The following is a 21415-nucleotide window of genomic DNA, read 5'->3' on the forward strand; positions in this document are numbered from 1 at the left end:
CCCATGTTCTATTGTATAATTATATTTAGACCTAGATCAAAAGCTTTCTTCAACATTCATTTGTTGGTATTCAAGGTTTGTGTTAAAAGTTTGACCTTGTAATTAAAACTCTGTAAATGAAAATATATTAACTGAATCCTCATACTGTATCCTACTCTCATCCATTTTAAATAATTGTCTTTCAACATAATTACCATCGCTCTGTTACCCATGTGGTTACAATTTATATAAATGCAATCAATAAAGTGCCTCTCCAAAAAAGGGACTGAGATCTTGTGCTTGAAGAGGGACTTATACTTAATCTTATTGTTTGTACTTAATTAAAAACAAAGTCTTTTTCTTTGCATTATTTTTGTGTGTGTGTGTTTTTTAAATTAATGTGTGTTTATACCTTTTAAGGCATTTAACTTATTTTTAAGAAATTTTATATTTTTTTTATATCTGTAGGGAGGTTATTGAAATATTTGGTTCTCAAATATTTGTAGGTCTGTTCCCAAATATTTGTAAATTGTTCAGTGTTACATTTTGTAATTGTAAAATCATTTTGGAATTTCAAAGATGAACTTTTCTTTAGATTCAAATATTTATCCACCTTAAATAGTTGAAGAAATTCTGTTTTTTTTTTAAATGGTTTCTACGTTATTTTCTACGTTATCTATTTTCTATGTTAACCATTACGGGAGTATGAACATTGGTGCAAATTTTCCTCAAAGAAGTTTCGACGTTAATGATAACGAAGTCCGTCTGTCAGTTGGTATGATGTAACTTGTATGGCAATGACATCTGTGATTATTTTTATGTAATTTTTTCATGAAATAAAATCTAGAGTTGGTGAGTTAAATTTTTTTATCATTATTATTTATAAAACTATTTCGTGAAAAGAAAAAAAAATTGTGTAAAAAAGAACCCACTCCCCAGAGAAAGTCGGACATCAATTATTGTACTCCCGGAAGGGTTTTTTTTTAAGAAACCCCCCATTATTCCAGTGACTCCTGAGGCTCCTGACGTCACTGCGAACTGTTCTTCAAGAAGCGTTTTATTTCATTTTCAGTACAAGCTGGACTTCAGCGGGCTGTCGGGGCGCGGGGGCGGGGGCGCGGGCAGCGGGGGGCGCGACGACGAGGGCAGCGGCGGGTGCGGGGGCGACAGCAAGGGCGGGGGGTCGGGCCCGGACACGAGCATGTGACAGTTCGGCATGGGCCGCCGGGGCAAAGGCGACTCCCGGCGGACCAGGGTCAGCTTCCTCCTCTTCTAAGCTCGCCTGCACCACCACCACCATCTCCACCAACAGAGGGACTTTTCACTCCACGGACATCCACATCACACACAAACATCCCAGCCGGTGTACTGCATAACTATGACATCATGCAGATGACATGAAAATATCGGAGAGGGTTTTCAAATCAAATATAGTAAATCTCCAAAACAAGTCACGATTTAAAATATAAATCTGTGATTTAATTTGAATATATATTTTATTCTAAATGATTAATTAAAAGGACTATTATTTGTGCATTAAGATAGGAAGGTATTAATCCCCCTCCATGACATAATGGTATATTGATTAACATATTTGTTGGTTATACTGGGTTTGATTTATAAAGGTTCCCCAATAAATATATTTCACGAGAGATTTTTCACCACATTTTTTATAAGACCCTAGGCTAGTACCTGAATGGCAGAATTATTCACCTAACCTTCAAAATAATTAATAGTTAAAATTAAATGGATCCGATGCAGTGCCTAGATACACCATAAAGGTCAAAAGGAAGAATTATGGAATCTCTTCTCACTGTCAACGAATCAGAGACCTTTTTGATTTTCATTTAAAACTATGATATTTATGAGAAACTGTGTGAAACCTAATGTTCTACATTTTGTTTGGAGATTCCTATATTTGATTCTAACAAATAACCCTCCGAAAAATTATTTCACTCTTATTTTATTGGAATATCTAAATTTTAATATAGTGGACAGGCCAATTATTGTATTCATTGCTTATTTTCTTAGATTATTAAAGTATTATGATATCTATTATTTTCAATATAAATTAAAATGTGATTTATGACTTCAATGAATTTATTTATTTGTTTTCTGACAGTTGTTTTGTAGAATCAGATACACATGTAAGTAATTTTTTTTAATGCAGTTAATAAAGCTGCATTTTTCTATTGCGTAGTGAGTGCATTTATGTGACATATATGTTACATAAATGCACTCACATAAAATAATATATATATAAACTAATGTATAAAGTAAGGATATATCCTTAGTTTGTATTCTCTAACGTAAAAAGGTTTATTATTATTATTTTTAGTAGTATATGTCCCTTTGTTGGCATTTTTGTTTGGATATTAAGAAATTTACAAATTTATGAATAATTTTTTTTTTAATTGCTATAACATGCTTTTTAACTCCATAGTTTACTGACCAAGGAAATGCTATAGGATAACATATGTTCTGAATGTGCTATTATAGAAAAATTCACTCACCACATAATACAAGAATCCAACTTAATAAGTACTTTATTAAGTGCATATGTTTTTTAACACAGTTTGATAATGCCCTTGTAAGATAAAACAGCTGTCACAAAAATAAATCAATTCAGTGGAATCATAAATCATCTTTTGATTTATTTTAATAATTATACAGATTATGGAATTTTATAAAGTAAATGCCAATAATGTTCAATAAATCATTTTTACTAACCATATATTGACCAAATCACATGAACTAATTTTTGTTCTACATAATGATTTTATGTTATTTGTAGGTTTGAACACATCACTTATGCTTGAAATCACTTTCTTACCATTACAGTACAATTTTTAAAAGGCCAACAGTATAATTTTGACCTTTTATGCAGTATAAAAGAAAATAAAAAACATCTTGTACTACTTTGATTATTTTGAGTAAATAAATTGCGTTCCCTGTAATATGCAATAATTGGCTGCAGTGGAATGTGATCTGTATTAACAAATAATGAAAAGTACGCTAATCAACTGTACTGTATAAATAGATTCTGTACATTGGCTGCTATTTGTACTTTGCTGTAAAATTAAGGATTATTTCATCTATATTGTAAGACCCCATATTACAAATGTATCAATAATTATTGTATTTGTATGAAATCACATTGGAAACCTACGATAGAAAAAATTAAAAAGCAATTGATGCAGAAACCTGATTTCATCAGAGTTGACTTGATTATAGCACTAACACATACATACTAAAAAAAAAATTAATCACAATATCTTTATTCGCAAATCTGAGTTTGTCCACTTGGGAGTTATTTATATTGACATCTCAACATAGAAGAATATGGAAGTCTGGGTACAGAATTCCAGGGATTACGAATTGTCACAGGCTGGTTTAAGTGATCATTTTATGCATGTGTAAAATTCACCATTCTACCCATGATTGACAACCACACTACCTAAATTTCGAAAGCTGTACATACCTATGTCACAAGTGAGAACAGGCAATGCGACATCTATTGTTGAAATTGTCCACTATAGGTAAAATATTAAATGTTACGCAGAATATAAAGCAATCACTTAAACCAGGCAAAACTCTTCAAATACCCAGGTTTTTATATCTCCATCTCAAAAGACTTCTTTTAAGATATCAATAAAAATCTTGATATAATTACGTAACTCCTAAGACACTCGATAATAGTGCGAATAAAACTTACCAAAAAATCAACCGGTTAATCTGACAAATACATTTTTCTTTTGAAATATAGATGATGTAATTCTTTACTTCAATACTGACGCCATATGACAGAAGATCTTCCATTGTTGATGTTGGAAGTAAATGCGTTTAGAATAAATGCATAATGCGCTGTTTTACTATGTAAAATAGCGAGATGGAAAGGTAGAGGCCATCACAGCATAGCACACTCGAGAAGTGTTGGCTCATCGCCCAATATAAAGATTGGGAAAGTATGATATCTCGTCACGAGACAGAATGATAATTGGACTCCAATGTTGTGATTTACTACTATTGTTTGATTAGAAAAAGTGTTGATGTTCGATTAAAAGTAAACTTTTCGAAATGATTAATTGTTAGAGGTAGGCTCGCCTAGATAGAAGATACTTTGTGAAACGTGTTGTCTACATTTGTTGATAAAATAATATTATCAATCTGAATGTAAATAATAATTTTGTACCGGAAACTAAAATAATGTACGTAGAGGTTGATGACTAATGTTAATTCCTTAGCCCGTATTTATTTTATACTTCTGTCTTTAAACTTTAATAAGTCGCATTATATATATGTATATCTTTATATAATATGTATGTAATGTAATGGTACAGTTAAATCTTGAGGGCCAATGTTATGGAAAACGATGGGTAAGCAATGATACGTACCTCTTTTAAGGAATATGGAAACACTTCATATCAAACCCATTGAGAGAAAGGTACTGAATGACGTGGGTACGCTAATTATTATAAGTGTCTACTTTTCATTTTATACTAATAAATTACTAAGATAACATTAAGTTTATAATATGTATATTCCTACATTTTGACAGTTACTGTACTTTGTATATGTACAATGGAGCCAGCGGTGTGAATAGTACAATAAGTTCCTTTTATTCAGGGAACAGTATTCTTTAAATGGGTCTCTTAGGCCTATCTACCGTCAATAAATACAATATTCTTCCCGTTAAAAGAGAGAAGATATGTGAATCCTTGTATGGCAGAGGCCCACTGTTGATGAATGTTTTTTTTTTTTCATTTCTGTAATCATTTATGTATTTTAAAAAAGATCTATTAAATTATTCCAAATTAAATTCTTTCATACTGTGTATATTTAAAACTCCGATACATATTATGTTATGAAGGATATGCATAAAGAATTATTATAACTTAAAAAATAACCTTATTATAAAATCACTATATGTCTCATTATAACAATAATTATTACGCCCAAAGATTCAATATCAACTTAAGTGCAGTATTTCTGTATGCCTTTCGTATGTTTTCATTAACTTTTAATTATTTTTATTTATAACAGGATTATCTAATGGTCATGGAGTAAAAATTTTCTATGCAGTTCCATATTTTTAAAAACCTTAAGGTCTTAAACATCAAATAACCGAAATATTGTATATTTATTTTTACATGATGCCTTTTATAAATTTTATCTTTGTTATATGTGAAATAATATTGGGCTAACTTTAATAAGAAACGTCTTGTGCTAAAACCTGTCAAATAAATTAATTTACTGTCCCAACAGAGATGATGCATCTTTTTATACGAGAGGAATATGGAAGTCTGGGCATTCTTAGGGCTTACAACCTATCCTTAGCTGGCTTAGGTGATCCCTGTGTTACATTTACCATTCTGCCCATTATTGAACATCCATATTGCCTGAATAATTTTCATTATACTATAATGTTTTTATGATCATTTTTCATACCAAAATTAGTAATATGAATATCGGGGTTGTAAATAATACTTGGTGGATATTATTAGAATACAAGCGTGAATTTGCGCAGAGAAATTTGTCTAGTCGGTTACGGAATGTCTACTGGCCATATGACAATCTAATGCAGCGACGGGTGATATAGTGCTTAAAGTAAGCCTTGTGACCGCATCATCCACAACTGCGACTAGAAATGTTACTTGGACCAACAGAGAATAATGAAGAAACAGTTTTTGTAGAAATTTGTGAATGAAGTGGGAATATATGGCATTGGCAAACACGCATGTGAATTTTCCATTTTATATCATATTTGGGTAAGAGACTGACAATCATCTTCAATAATTCGGGAATTTTAACAAATTGTTCAGTCTAAGAAGCCATTCTGACTACTTTATTATTATTGTATTAGAAATAAAATGATAAAGAGGGTGTTTGGAGCATAATTAGATTTATCCAGTGAAGGAGTTACTGAGAAGTTGCACAAAAAATGTCAATGAATCATAAAAATACATGCCACAACCACAAACCATTGCCGAGGTCGCAAATCAAGATTTTCTAATTATTTGTAGCAGCAAAAATGCTATAATGTTGTGTTTTTCAATTATTCTTTTCTTGATTCTTATCTGCACTCCATGTATGGATGTAGTTTTATCTAGATCGTCAATTACATATACAGGTGAGGTGAAATTATATCAAAAAGCAAACTTGCTAACTACCACTACCACTCTAAGAAGGCAGTAATAACTCATTTATGATTTCAGCAGATGATTATACATATGCTCCCAACATCCTCGAGTGTTTTCTATAATTTAAGTTCAAATTAATCTCTAGTGTAAAGTCTGTCATTAGATTAGATCATTTATAATTATTATATTTTTGTTAGAAATTTGATTCCTAATATTTATTTATATTAACTGTGTTGTTTGGATTGTTTGGCATTACCAGTTTTCTTATATAGAGCTTTAGGTATTTTGATTGAATTATGTATAATTTATATAATTATGTCTAATATTATTTTTAATATAACAGTAGACTCCAGATAACCCGGGGTTACAACAACTGGATTATCAAAGAGGTAGTTGAAAAATAATGATATATATTTTTATAATTAGATTCATTTTTATTTTAGGAAATTATCAAGGGTTTTTTATGATAATATTTTTCTCCAAAACTCCAGTTACTGGAGTCTATGATTAAAAACTTGAATTATTGTCTAACACGCTTGATTTCATTGCACCAGTTTGTAACACACTTCAGGTATAAGTAAAAGATATATCATATCACAGAGTTATATTATGGTGAACTTTACAGCTATAATATATTTTTGTACATTGGGAAACAGTAAAGTAAAGACAAAGTAAGAGGAAATTGGCGTGTGTTTGGTTCCATTATATTTGATAAGTTGACTTCTCGCTTTCATTTGTTAGGAGGTTTCTTCTGCAGTTTTGCAGAGAGATATTTCAAATTCCTAGGATTTGTTAGTTAAGCGTATATCTTAAATGGTTGTTGCATATTATCAATTCGTTATACATAATATCGAAGTTCTCGCAATGATTTAATTAAAAAATAATGCCAATACGTTGACACCAATAATAGACGAATTTAATGATATTAGCCGTACATTATACTTTATCTCGAGATCTATAGAGTAGAAATCTTATGATATAAAACTCGGATGTTGACTGCGTCTTAAATATTAAAATGCAAACTAATAATTAACGTAATTGTTGTGTATCTGTATAATTTATTCTAAAATTGTTAAGTCTATTACATCACAACCGATAACATATTAGATGTAAATTAATATAAACATGTACTTTACGCGTCTCACAGAGGTTGACAAAATAATTAGTACGGAATAGTTGTATAAGAGAGCCATCCCTCGAAAGACTTATTAAATACTCTCTTTTGCAAACCTAATCATCTTTATAAGAGCTGAAACCGTCACTTATTACACACGAGCACTTCACATTCATCTTTTATTCTTCCAAAGTTTGCAAACTGTAATACTAATACGCGCATAATTTAATTGCAATATTTTCATAAAGCGATAATACGGCATATTTCATAATGAACTAAACTGATAATCACGCTTCATAGTCATCAGAAATAGCTAAGGATTAGAATATGACTAAGTAAATATTTTGTATTATTAAAGCTACATTGTGCAGAACAATACTACAGTTGAAAAAATGTGTTCTAGATTACTGGACGGAATGTGCCTATTTACTGTTACTCCCTATGTGCACCGGTCAGGAGTCGTTCCAATCAGCGCCGAGGACTTTCCGCACTTTCCCCTTATTGATTACGTACGTTTGCTTATATCACTATCATAGTGTATGGAAAATTTCTACTTCTCCTTTGAATGTTTCACTTATTGTCTTTCGATCTCTTTCAATTTTCTTAATAGAGTAGCTACCTTTATTACGTATTATCTTCATGTTTTCAAAAATTAAATTTAAATCTAAAGTTATCTCCAAATGTAAAAATTTTTGCAAATTGATCGCTTTAGATGGTCACCAGGGTCAAAATTATCCAATTGTGAGCATATTACATATTTAGTTATATTCTACGAGCTTCCTTAAAGTAGAAACACATTTGTGTGTGTAGCCAAAAGTTAGAGGATGATTGTGAAACTACTCTTTTACTACTTTTTCGGTTCTAACTACTACAATAATATACTCCGCTACCTGAGACAACGTAATGCCTTAAGATCTACGGAAAATTAACACGATAGTATCGGAATACTATTCAAAGTTAAGGAAATTATATATTTGAAGTACAGATGTTCTCACATTGAGGAAACAACTTTAGAACTTAGGAATATTATTTGTTATTGATAAACGGCAATACACACGATACAAGTACCTTGTGTTTCATTTTAATATTTGGTTATTACGCGAGGTGATTTTCCAAATTAATCAAGCAGTAAGATGCGTAAATTGTGAACAATATTGTAAATTAAATATCAATAATAATAATTATGTACGCATTATATAACGCAGTGTTTAAAATCTGAAATAATTATGATTACGGTTGGCCCATTTGTTGAAAAGTAATTACTATTTATATTTAGTTAAATGTGTACAAATAATGATCTTTTAGCTTTTGGAAGCAGATGAATGTATTTTGAGTTACTATTGAATTGGAAGGTTCAACTTGTAGTATAAATTGAAGCAGTTGTTAATATATTTTTACTATGTAAAACTATGAAATTATATAATTATGTTACCAAAATGTATCAATCGTTACAGATAGCGTAAATAATAGTAATATTTTTCCAATAGTGCTGCCAAATTATTATTAATACTTAGGTCGTAGTTAAGACTCGAAATAAATTTCATTTGTATTTTTTAATTCGTAATAGAATAGTATAATTTTTATGTAATCTATTTAAATACATAAAGGATCTGATCCCGAAACCAGATGTTTTTCTATCATGTTATTTTCCCCAATTTAACCTTTAATGTCGAGTAAAATACTTCATAACACGCTGCATAAGTTAATCCACATTGAGTCACCAATATGCAGCTTTATAAAAGAAGATATTGTGGTCTTCGGCACTGTAAAACCAGCAAAATACCTCTTACCTTTCTCTTTATTCCTTTTCCAAATTAATCCATCCCGTACGGTATTTAACTTGCAAGATGGAGAAGTGTAGAAGTGATTACAAAATGTGAGTCTTCAAGAGAACTTGTCCCCCCCCCTCGTACACAAATAAAACACGATAAAGTTTTAAAATATTTTAATAAAAGAAATTGTTTATATTACATCACTCGAGAGTAAGCAGTAATTAAAATGTTGGGGTTTACCTTTTATACTGGTATAAAAGAATTACATACAAATACACAAGTATAAACTAAATAAAATAAGTCTATAAAACTTAATTAATGCCACAATACAAAGATACAAAAACATTTTTACAGGATAGTTGAGCCTTGGAATGAGAATGTCTTGCGCACAACGTCCTGCGCAACGTCGCGCGGGACATTGTGCTCCCATAAAGAAACAGCTACTCGCTTCTACGCAACTTCTAAACCAAACACTCTCATATAAAACTACTCGACACTTTGTTTTAATTTAAACACGTCTATCTCAAATATTAAAGTAATATGTATACGAGGAAAACTCGTACAATAAATAATTTGAAGTGACGACAGGGAATCCCCGATCGAGTAAACTATATATATTTTTAATACTGTTTTAGCATATATAGATAGATAGAGTTTCACTATCGAGAAACATTGGAATAATATTATATAATCTTATATTGATTTAGGAGAAAGGGAATATTTTAAGAAATTATTTTACAAAGCATTACTTACACGAGACAAACACAAAAATGATCGACTTGCGAAAGAGACGGTAGACAAAAACAATAACCGGAAATTTCCAAAAGTATTTAATTTCTTTCGTTGTTTAATTTAGTATCAGACGGCTACATATCTGTATATTTTTCTATAATTATATCTGTATAGTTTTATAAAATTTCTTGAGATTACGCAACAAATGGTGGGAGTCACAATAGACAACTACGGCAGATAAAAGATCTGAGAAAGGATCAGTCTACTTTATCCGATATTCTAAATTATCGAGGAGAAAAATATTTTACATTAAAAATGGTCGTCAAACCACTTTCTCCAATTTTTGGAGCTATTCCGCCACTAGTCTGTTAATGTTAAAAGTACAAATACAATAGATAACTGGCTAGAAATTCGGATAACAAAATATACTCGAAACACAAAAAGTCTAATAGTATGGAGTCGCCCCAAAGTCAATTACATTTATAACTTCGAAACCTGAGTTTGAAACACATGTAAACTTTGAAACAGGTTTAAGGTTATCAAAGTATCAGGTTGAATTTGTAAAGAAATAATCAATTTAAGATCAGTATGAATGCGACAACACTTTTAACATTGACGGAGTGGCAGCGGAATGAAACTAATCTTATCCCTAATGGAATCATTCGGGATTGCGCAGTCAATCGTATATCTATCAATAAAGAATGGTTATTATAATTATAAACCGCGGACTCTTTCTCTGATACATAAATAATATTATACCAATCAATATTACATAGAAAAATTACTGTAAACGATTTTAGTAATCTACATTAATAAATACAAATGGTGTTCATTATCCGACTAAATCTATCGAAATAACATTCTAAGGAAAATGAGACTGAGAAATGGAATGGAATTTTGCTGACGATTATTACGATTATGTTGATCCAATTTGAATGTAATTCTTAACGCAAAACGTTAAGAACCGAGTGATATTCCTTAGAACGCTTTTTTCATTACGCAAAGCATTATTTATTATTTAAATAAAAATACATTTTACTTTTAATTAGGTAAATATTCATATTGGCAGTTTGTGTCGCGCCAAATGCCACGCTGTTTAAATACAATACTACACATAATGATTACCAACAGTCGTGGTCCGTCAAACGAGAACATCTAATGGCACAACTTTATACATACTTATTTTACCATTTGAACTGCGATGCCCGAACATCACAAAATGGATGTCCATTTGAGCAGATTTATCAACCTTAACTGATCAAACATATCCGCTCGCTCAAATTAAAACACATGCAACCAAAATAAACCTATGCCTATTTTTAAATCTTAGAATAATCCTTTCTTCTTTTTATCCTTTTTCTCCTTTCCATCGACAGTTCTGAAACAAAGACATTTCGTTTAGCACATTGCTACGTCAATATTACATCTTAAAACTTCCTTATCCGCACCCAACGGCGCATAGGGCACAACATCGTATTGAGTTAGTGTTATCTTGATCGTCAATTACACGAAAGCAAGGTGAATTACTCCTGTGCTTCAGGGACCAGTCCAAGGTAATATTAAATAAATATTAGTGTTAAATCGCTAATATTTATTTTCACCCTCCCTCCCTGGGATTCGAACCCGGGACCTCCGGCACTGTAGCTAAACACACTTACCATTACACCACGAAGGCGGACATGCGTATTATAGGTTAAAGAAAGAAGAGAGTGAGAAAATCTTGTTTACATGTCGTGGGTATACTGGCAAATGTTAACTCTAAAATCCCTGTTTGAATAATCCATGTTATTTAAAGCTATTAATTAGCCTGCACAAAATACCCGCTATTAAACATTAAGTTGAATTTACTTTTAAAACCACATAAATATGACATTTCAAACTACTTAGTGTGTTTTGCCAGTTAATAGAACGTTAAAACTTTATAATATGTATCGTTAAGTAAAAAAATTATATTTTCGAGTTAACGTTTTTTGCCAGTATACCCACGATATGTAAACAAAAATAAGAACACAATGAAGAAAAAGGTATTATCACATTGGCTGTAAAGGTAAGGATGGTGATGGGATGGTGAGCTAGGAGTAAATATAAAAGGTGGTAATTACTCCTTGCTGTTGGCCTCGAGCGAGCGCCTCCGGAGGTCGTCGAGCGACACGCCGGCCTGCTGCTCCCAGGAGGCCACCTCGGCCTCGAAGGCCTTGCGCCGCTCCTCCAGCTCGCGCGCCTGCTGCTCCAGCGAGCGCCGCGTGGCCGAGTGCCGGCGCACCAGCTCCGCTTCGCTGTCCTTCAGCTTCTGCCGCTTCTCCCTCACCTGGAACCCAGCCCGTCAATATACATATATCCACCACTGTACCCGAGGTTAGCAATCATCATGGTCACTCTGTCTACAGCTGCTCCAAACGGTGACTTAGTGCTACGTCTCATTCAATATATGTCTTCTTCCTATGCTGCAGTTACCTTCCACTTGGCTTGTGATATAATGTTGTCAGGTTGTGGTCCCATGGTTAGTGTCGTGGACTCTGGAGTCAGAGTTTCTTGGTTCGAACCCACTCACCCACAATTTGCTACCTATTTCTAATAATGAGCCCCGCTTAGGCTTACCAAAATAGTATGAAATTGAAGTATTTTAGTAAATAATAAAAAACACAAATATTTTTCTTTTTTAGAAAAAATAATAATATGTATTACTTCGTATTTCCCCCACTTATAAAAAAGCCAAAGTAGTTTACTTTTCTCTTCTTTGTAGTGTCTATAACTTCTCTCTCTTTACCTATGCGTCCTAAAAAACCTTCATTTCAAACTTTCTCAACTAATTAAAAATATGTTAAGATGGCTATGTTACGTTTTTTCAGAGCGTTAGTATTTTGAATATAATATTATAAAACTTTTTTTTTATTATTATTAACTTGTAATATTTAAACTGAGTATTAAAATAAAACTGAAAAAAGAAATGACACTCAAGTTTACCCTTTTCAAAACTGACATAATGTCGACAGGTTTTTCTCCGTCGCACACTGTTTTATCGGCGGAACACATTTCAAATTAAAAAAAATCAAAGGAATATATTTCTTTGCAAATATATAATACAATGATTTGAAATAAAACATCGAAAATTATAATATTTAAAAAAAATGGGACCATACTTCCATATACTCATATATTTATTTTTTTAAAACATAAATAAATTTAGACAAAACCAACCTTCATCTCAAAGACTTGTTCCATCTCGCTCTCCATTTTCTTCATCTTGTTATCATGTTCACGTTTCTCCTCCTCCATTTGAGCGAGAGGATTCCTATTAATAGAAAAAATAATTGTAAATTTCATGCCGTAATAATATATGAACTAGCACAGAAAGATAAGGTGCAAAAAATATAACACAGTGGAAAATTTCTTGTAATATTAGAGAAATATATTAACCTCTACATTTGATATAATATTTCAAATCATTGTTCAATTTGAATAAATATATTTTTTAAACTGTATTTGATGTGTATTTATTTGATCCACATAGAATGATTGAAAATGTATCACTCAAGTTTGGGTGCTTGGCCAAAATAAAAAAGGTTTGAAAATGCAAAAATATACATTCAGACTTTTTTTTATATTATATAAAAAGTATAACATAAAATATTTGAAATGTTTGTATTGTATAATTGTTTTTTTCTTCTTCTATGAACTGTTATCTGTACCTAATGGTGCAAAGGGCACTAGATCATAAAGACACGGTGTTTTCTGGGTCATAAATTATTTTTACGCACCGTCATCGGCCGTGCGCTTATTGTATCAATCCAGGATGTGATATTGGAGTGGAAAATTACTGAAATTTATTATGACCCCCCTTGGGAATCGTACCCGTGACCTCCTGCTAGGTAGCTAAAGGCGCTAACCACTAAACTACGGAGGCAGATACGAAATATAGATTAGAAAATTTCTAATTCTAGTAACATGCATTACATAAACTAAGAAATCAATATTTTTTTACAAATTACTTTTGATATTTTTTTTATTATTAACAAGAAAATTTCTTTAAAATTATGTAATAACTTGTTTTCTTAATTAATTCACATTTTTAAACTTTAAACAACTTTTGATGGTAAAAAATTGCTACATATACATATTTATTAGAATTAACGAATTGATAATTTATATACAACATTTTGAGTGTGTCCAAATACTTGTTCACAAAATCTGGATTATCTCCAATTACAGGAGTTATTTTCCTCCTGTAATTATGAAAATTATGTAATTATGAAAATAACTCCTGTAATTGGAGATAATCCAGATTTTGTGAACAAGTATTTGGACACACTCAAAATGTTGTAAATAAATTATCTGGTCAAATTATAAGCTTAATAATAAAAATGAGAATGGTATTTTCTGGCGTTTCTCATGTGTGTGATTATAATCCAGGATTCGGATCTCACATACTAATATAAGAGTTTCTGCTTAATAAAAAGCTTCTTTACATCTCACCAACAGATGTCTCTAGTGAAGTTCTAGTGATTCATGAACAAGGTTTCTAAATTGGTTCATATATATAGAACTTCCAAGAATTTGAGTAATGTGGTTGTCAATAATGGGTAGAATTGGTGAATGTTACACGTGTGTAAAGTGATCACTTAAACCAGCCTATGACGGTCGTAAGCCCCGTAAATGCACAGACTTTCATATTCTTCTTCATCTTTGATGAGATGTCAAAAAATAATATGATAATTTATACACGATGCAGCAGCCAGCAAGCTGCCTCAAAATCAAATACGCAGCCAACAGTGCATAGGGCACCGCATCAGATTTACGAATTGTAAAGTTGATTATTAATTATATGAAGGCAAAGTGAGTGCTGCATTTCGGGTACCATTCAAGGATAATATTAAACTCTAATTAAGAGTAAAAAAATCTGTTATATTTATTTTAAAAGAAGCACAGGAAATTAAACCCACAAGAAATGCACTTACCACTACACTATGAAAGTAGACTGTGTCTTAGCTTAGAGATATTTTGAACTCTAGAGAAATGTATATAGAGTGTCAAAAATGTATGAATTAATAGATTTTTTTTTATAAATCATATAAAGTTGGATTGCAAATTGTAGTTCTTCTTCATAATAATTTGAATTTTTATTCATTAATTTATTTGTATAAACAATTTCAATCATGTCAAATAAAATAAGATTGAATTCCGGTCAAAGATGTAGCCACTTTGGCCGTCGAGAATATAATATTATAAGGGACAGAATTAAGTGCACCTCAACTTAAGGTTCAGACAATGAACATGACATTAGTCACAGGTTCAAATGCAATAATATTGCCAGTAATAAAAAATACCTAAAACTATTAAGTACTTGGGTAATAATTGCCAAATAGGTACTACAAATGGCATGGAAGCAACTCATTTGTCTTTGAGGCAAATTCAATATTTGTCTATTAGCCAATGATATTAGACAGTTATTACCTATAAATTTTCCAATTAATTTGTTTATTCATTGGTCGACTTAAATCGAATCAAGCATTGTCGCTCATTTTTTTATAGTTTTCCTAGCGAATTGACTTCAGACTCCTGACATATGTAATATGTAAGCAACAATAATATACAGAAGCAATTGCGTTAATGTGTACTAAAAATACAATTTGATGTTGATAATTCATCATGTCACATACTACAAGTGGTAATGATTAACTTATGAGGCATCTTCAAATAGGTTTTTAAATTAAAATACTAAAATGTGATTTAAGTGTTTACATAAAGTGTCCCAAAAAATGCATACGACTTTACGTCATTTAATTTAAATCTTATGATTTGTCCATATTCGCACCTAAATGGCGCATTAGAAACCTTATTATTAAAATAAATCAACAAACAATTTATTAGTAATAAGTTTTGTTTTTTGTGAAAGCTGTCACAAAATAAATAAATTCAGTAGAATCATGAATCATGTTTAAGTTATATTAATAATAATAAATTAAAAACATGCCAATTCAATAAATTTTAAATACCTTAACACATTGGCCAATATTATTTTCTCATAGAGTATACAGATATTTTATAAAAAACGTTTTACGTTTCTTAAAGAATTTATCTTAAAATTGGGTAAATTTGTAATTGAAAATATGTACTGAATTTTCAGTATTTTTAGACATGTATACATTTTTGGGACACTTATCATCGTATACGTGCAGAAGTAATACATACTGCTACGTTAAATACCTGATAATTTTGTCTACATAAGTTTTAACTGTCACAAAACAATGTAAATAAATAAATATACTTGTTATTTAAGAGGACACAGAACAGCTTAAGAGTTACAAACAAATATCATAATCTCTGGGTACAAGCCTCGCGGATAATTGGCATACAAAAATGATGGCTCACGGGGACTTTGGACTCGCTACGACAGATTAAAACACAGAGAGAAAATTTTGCTTTTTGTTCTTGCTTCGGGCCACTTACCATACTGTCATGAAACTGTTCATGACTCCTTGAGGGCATAAACTGAACACCAAACTACCATTACTAAAGGAATAAAGTCAACACTACATCGCTTTCGGAGGGGGTGAACAATGAGGCTTCGAGGACATCATTTTTGCATGCCCGCCATTTACCACAACCGGGCAGATGCACAAATACTAATCATTATAACATCGGACATTTACATTTCTCCTGATGGGTGATTAGGAAGATAAGATAAAAGAGACTCGAACCCTAATATAGCGATACAATCAGATTTAAATGAACAGTAATTACTTTTCAATAAATTAGATGATCTGAAATTTAATCAACACTGAAGTATTGTAGTAAAGCTAAAAACCAGTACCTTCTATATTGTAAATACTATCATTAGTAAACCGTTTGAGTACAGCATAACTATTTCATGAGTAGTTTATCTAATAATTGTTCATTTGAGTGCTTCGATTAGAGAAATTGTAGATTTATATTTTATTATTATTTAAGTAATTTGCTACTCTCATTAACAGACTGCAGATCACATAAAAAAATAATATGAAATTTAATCCAAATCAAATGTAACAATGCAACATTGGATTGTATTAATTATATAGAAGGCACTGACAGAATCCATAACTAAATTTCCTATCAATTAATGGTAATAGCATTTTCAGTAAATAAAATGGATAGTTTTACTGAATCCATTCAAGTCTACATTTAATTCTTAGATTGAAAGTCCAAGATGAATGAATAATAAATGAGAAACATTCACAAACGGATGATAACTAGGAATATGAAATGTAAAGGAACTGTTGATCAGCTTTTGCATATCACAATACAGGTGCCTCATGACCGGCTTTCATCTTCTTTTTTACTTTTTGATAAAACACATGTTTCGTATGAATTTAATAAAAAGGTTTTTTTCATTTTAAAATGCATATAGAAGTTACGTATGGAGTACAATATTTCACAAATGCCCGCCTGGAATGTGTTGGCAAACTTTAATACTTATAAAATTGAATTTTCTGTCACATTTTGGCATAATTGGAGCTGAATTTAGTCAATAACATTGCGCCTAGAATTTTCACTCATGAATTACACAAAATTATAGTAACTTTAAACATAAAGAGTAAATCCACTCACGAGTAGGCATAGGTTATAAAACTTAAAAAGTTGAAGCCTGAGTAGGGTCATGATAAGCGGTGTTGCATAAGCCGTACCTAGATTTCAGAGTCATTTGAACGTTAGGTTAAAAAAAATCAATAACATTCATTTTCAGGTACAAAATGGTTTGTAGATTATTCGAGTCCACCCTCTTTCAAAACAATCCTATAAAAAAGTTTGATGATGTTAAATCGCACGATCTTGATGGCCAATTCACATCTCCACGGTGAGGAGATATCATGCCCCAGAAACTTCATATGCAATAAGTGCATTGTTTTGGCGCTAGTATGACAGGTAGCACCATCTTGTGAAAACAAATCATTCACTTTTCAATAATTTTGAATTAAAGAAAGGACCTCAAATTTATTGATTAAATTAAATGCTGCATGATGATGACCAAAAAAATTAGCGCAATTTCTGTACCGTCTCTGCAAAACTGTACCAATTTTAAAGTGAATTTAAACTATTTCTAAGCGTTGCTCGATCGTAAGCCTAAAGATTCCCAATGACAACTTTGCAATCCCAGCATTCCATATTTGATGTAATGAAAATAATTTTGAATTCAAGATGAAAACTGGTTTGAGACACGCAATACAATATTGTAGCAGTTTATTTAAGTAAAAGTAAATTAATAGCACAAGGAAGAGCGCATCATCCAACATTGCATCGCATTAATAGCACAAGGAAGACCACATAATCCAACATTGCATTGCATTAACAGCACAACAAGGAAGACCGCATCGTCCAACATTGCATAGCATCAACAAATTGTGTATTTTTTACTGGTAAAATTAATAAGCAACCTGTCGGATGATAAATCCAACATTGTTTATTTTTAAGACTTACGTGATGATGAACTCGTCATAATTAAGTGTTAAAAAGGAAATTGAATTTCTAAAATAATGTATTAATAAATAAAATTATTGTAAGAGTCAATAATTTCACAGGTTATGCCGATAACACATTTTGTCATTATGAATAGCTGCAATGGCGGTTAGACCTAATTTAAAAGAAGGTCGAAATTACAGAAAAAAGTACAATAAAAGTCTGTTAATTACAACAATACACACCTTAATTTTTGCCTTTTTCAAGGTCCCGAAATTTACTTTTTGCAATAAATTGTACCAATCTTTTCTACAAGAAATCTCGTATGTTTCATATTCATAGTTCAAGGTTTTTTTTTCCTCTAAAAGTTTTTATGAATTCTGATGATTCAAAATTATTAGTTGATAACAACCATAATTTTTTCCTAAACAGCCCACATAAACACAAAAAAATGCAGACTTGTGTCTAGGAAACAATGTAAAAAAGGATATATGAATAATATTAATTCAGTATTTTTTGTGCACTTGTCACTTTCAACATTTTTAAAGTTAGTAAAAATATTACGATTTGAATGTCAAAATAATTATTATCACAACAATTAATCAGCGTGATTTTATTATTTGTTTATATTTTACCGCATTTGTTCTTAAGGACAAACAATTTTACACATTTTATGCATAACAATGCCAAAAAACTTCACTAAAAACACTTTACTTTGGTACATTAAATAAATAGACTTTGTGAAGCGTTTTGAAGCGATATTGCCCAATTTTTTTTTTAATTGGGTCCTTTGATTTTTGAATTAACAGACTTTTACTGTACAAAATATTGATGAATTTATCGTAAAAGCATGGATAGGAAAGAATAGGTGGAAAATAAATCTGCAAAATATTGAAAAATAGAGTTGAGACTAACTTGTTGGATATTCTCTGTGGTTTCCCGTCGGTGCCGAGCCCGGCGAGCTTCCTGCAGCGGTAGTTCTCGTAGTGGACGTTGCTGGTGACGTCACGCAGGTCCTGGAGATGTGTCCTGATCACCATGTTGCGCAGGGCGATGAAATCACAGTGCTCCAAGTTCTCAACTAAAAATTCAATTTTCATTAATTGATTTGGCAGTTACTTTGTGAATATGTATTTATAAAAATTTTAACTCAACTTTTACATGGTAAATACCACTAATTCTTAAAATCTTTATGATGTCAAAATGATGCAAAAACAAAATGTCAAAGTGAAACACGTGTCGCAACAGATTTGAAAAAATTGATATTGAAAAAAATTACATTGTATATGGGAAACACTTAAAAGTGTCTTTTACATACTGTTGCTAGAGAGTGGGAGACAATTATAAGAATTCCATTAGCTTATTTTTGGTAGAGTGCAAGAGACGCCAAAAAACATTGTACAGATCGGAATAGGGTTTGCAGTTAATTGCGTTTAGTATACTGAGGGCCGGGCGACAGACTGTCTAAGTATAATTAGGGCCGGGGTTGATGAAAAAACCGCCCGACAATAATATGTTAGCAAAATCAAATATTAATTTCTGCTTCAAGCCGGCAGTTCTTTTTGAAGCTACCAAATCCCGAATACTGCTAATGTTGTGCATGATGGCTCATATTTTAGAGGACATTGTTGAGAAGAACACATGTTATGAGTTACGACGTAAATAACAGTGGACGCAATTTGCTCCGCTTAAATGTGCAATTTTTGTTGTTGACGGATATATATTCGAAAAAATTAATATGAGTTCTTAAAGGTGGGATGGACATGTGGAGCAAATGGATAGCGAGAGAATGACTAAGAAAATATATGTGACAAATGTGAGCAGGAGACCAGAACGAGGATGGCCGAAAAAGACTTGGCACGATCAGATCAATCAGAACTTAAAATCTGGTGGAGTCAAAAGTCTGCGTAATCGGGGGGCATGTATTACTAGATGTATGGATGTGAAGTAAGCGAGGAGTACATGTCAGGACAAAAGAGTGTGGCGTTCCATCCTGCGGAGAAACAGCGTGATGGTAGTAGAAGTAGTAGTATATTTGAAATACCTTCTGCGATGCCCCAGGGGTACTTCCTCCCGCGGACCTTCTTGCCGTCGTGCTCGATGACGGTGTTGGAGCCGACTACGGCGAAGGGCACGCGCGCGCGCAGGCGCTGCGCCGCGCCCGCCTTCTGTGCGCCGCCCACCTCCTCCTCCTCGTCCCCGCCCGCCGGGAACTCGTAGATCTTTATCTTATGCTGGATTATTTCGTTCATTATCTGGAATGTTCAAATTCAACATAAAAAGTTAATATTTTTTTAAAAAAACTGCAAGAGGTTGGTATGATTTGAAATTTAGAGATATTGTCCCCTCAGGTATACTGAAGAGCAAGTGAAAAATACAACAGTAGTATTTTTTTCATACAAAATGCTGTCAAAATGCCTTTTCTCAGACGAATGCGCGGCAAAACGTTGTATGATAGATATTGAAATAGTAAAATAAGGAAAGAATGCAAGGCTGAGATAAGCATTATCTATCGATTTAATCAAATTAAGAAAGATGTGTTGAAATAGTTTAGGCTTGTGAATCAAGTGAGTGAAGAAAGGATAATAAAACAAATTTATAAGGCGAATGCGGTTGGTAATAAAAGCAGAGGAAGGCATGATCAGGTATGTCAAACACTTGAAAGTGGTCGGGTCAGGAGTCAGAATTATCGGCGTGTATGCATGAGGAGAAACATGAATGTGGGAAGAAGCAAAGTCTTCTCCTTTTCCCAACTACATTCACCTCATAAATTTGTTTTATCACTGATTCGTTTCACATGTCCGAACCATGTCAACACATCTTTCTAAATTTTATTGATAAACCTTATTAAAATACGGTAGGACTGATCACCCTGCCTTCATATAATCACGATTGAGTTCCCATGTTGATTCAATCTGGTGCCTTATAATGTATTAACACCTTTATATCAAGCAGTGTAAACACATCGCTCACTCCTTTCAAGAACGTCATATATCAAAAATCGTCAATTTTCAGTTGTGCATGTTTTCGGAATGCCCAAAAAATGTACTATATCCCAGCAAAAGCGGCATATTTTTAACTTAATATTTACCCGCTACAGGGCAGAAAGTGTTGTTTTTGCATTTTGAAGAAAAGGTATTGTTTAATTATTTTTTTGAATGTACTTAATATTTCTCAAATGGAGAAAAAACCTTTAGGTTTTACCTTAAAAGATCTGTTGCACTGTAAAAAGTTTAATAAGTGGCTTG

The 21415-nt window shown here is 32.0% G+C and overlaps 2 protein-coding genes across 4 annotated transcripts in view; one reads left to right on the plus strand and one right to left on the minus strand.

Annotated features, from left to right (window-relative positions):
* The window catches only part of alpha-Catr (alpha-catenin related), a 148575-nt gene extending 139728 nt beyond the window's left edge, over positions 1–8847 (plus strand). The window contains exon 12 of the mRNA XM_088257695.1: positions 1052–8847. Within this exon, the coding sequence (XP_088113821.1) occupies positions 1052–1186 (135 nt within the window). The 3' untranslated portion in view covers positions 1187–8847. The remainder of the gene's footprint in view (positions 1–1051) is intronic.
* A 316-nt stretch (positions 8848–9163) lies between these two features.
* pnut (septin 7-like protein pnut) overlaps positions 9164–21415 on the minus strand; it is an 86216-nt gene continuing 73964 nt past the window's right edge. For all 3 annotated transcript variants that reach the window (XM_088256626.1, XM_088256620.1, XM_088256632.1), the window contains exons 6-10: positions 20212–20422; positions 19083–19248; positions 12936–13029; positions 11840–12045; positions 9164–11115 (exon numbers count right to left, since the gene is read on the minus strand). In XM_088256626.1, coding sequence (XP_088112752.1) covers positions 11064–11115; positions 11840–12045; positions 12936–13029; positions 19083–19248; positions 20212–20422 — 729 coding nt within the window. In that variant the 3' untranslated portion in view covers positions 9164–11063. The remainder of the gene's footprint in view (positions 11116–11839; positions 12046–12935; positions 13030–19082; positions 19249–20211; positions 20423–21415) is intronic.

The sequence above is a fragment of the Brachycentrus maculatus genome, unplaced genomic scaffold, assembly GCF_059751285.1.
Source record: "Brachycentrus maculatus isolate JH-2025_06_01 unplaced genomic scaffold, ASM5975128v1 h1tg000005l, whole genome shotgun sequence".
In the NCBI taxonomy this organism is placed as follows: domain Eukaryota; kingdom Metazoa; phylum Arthropoda; class Insecta; order Trichoptera; family Brachycentridae; genus Brachycentrus; species Brachycentrus maculatus.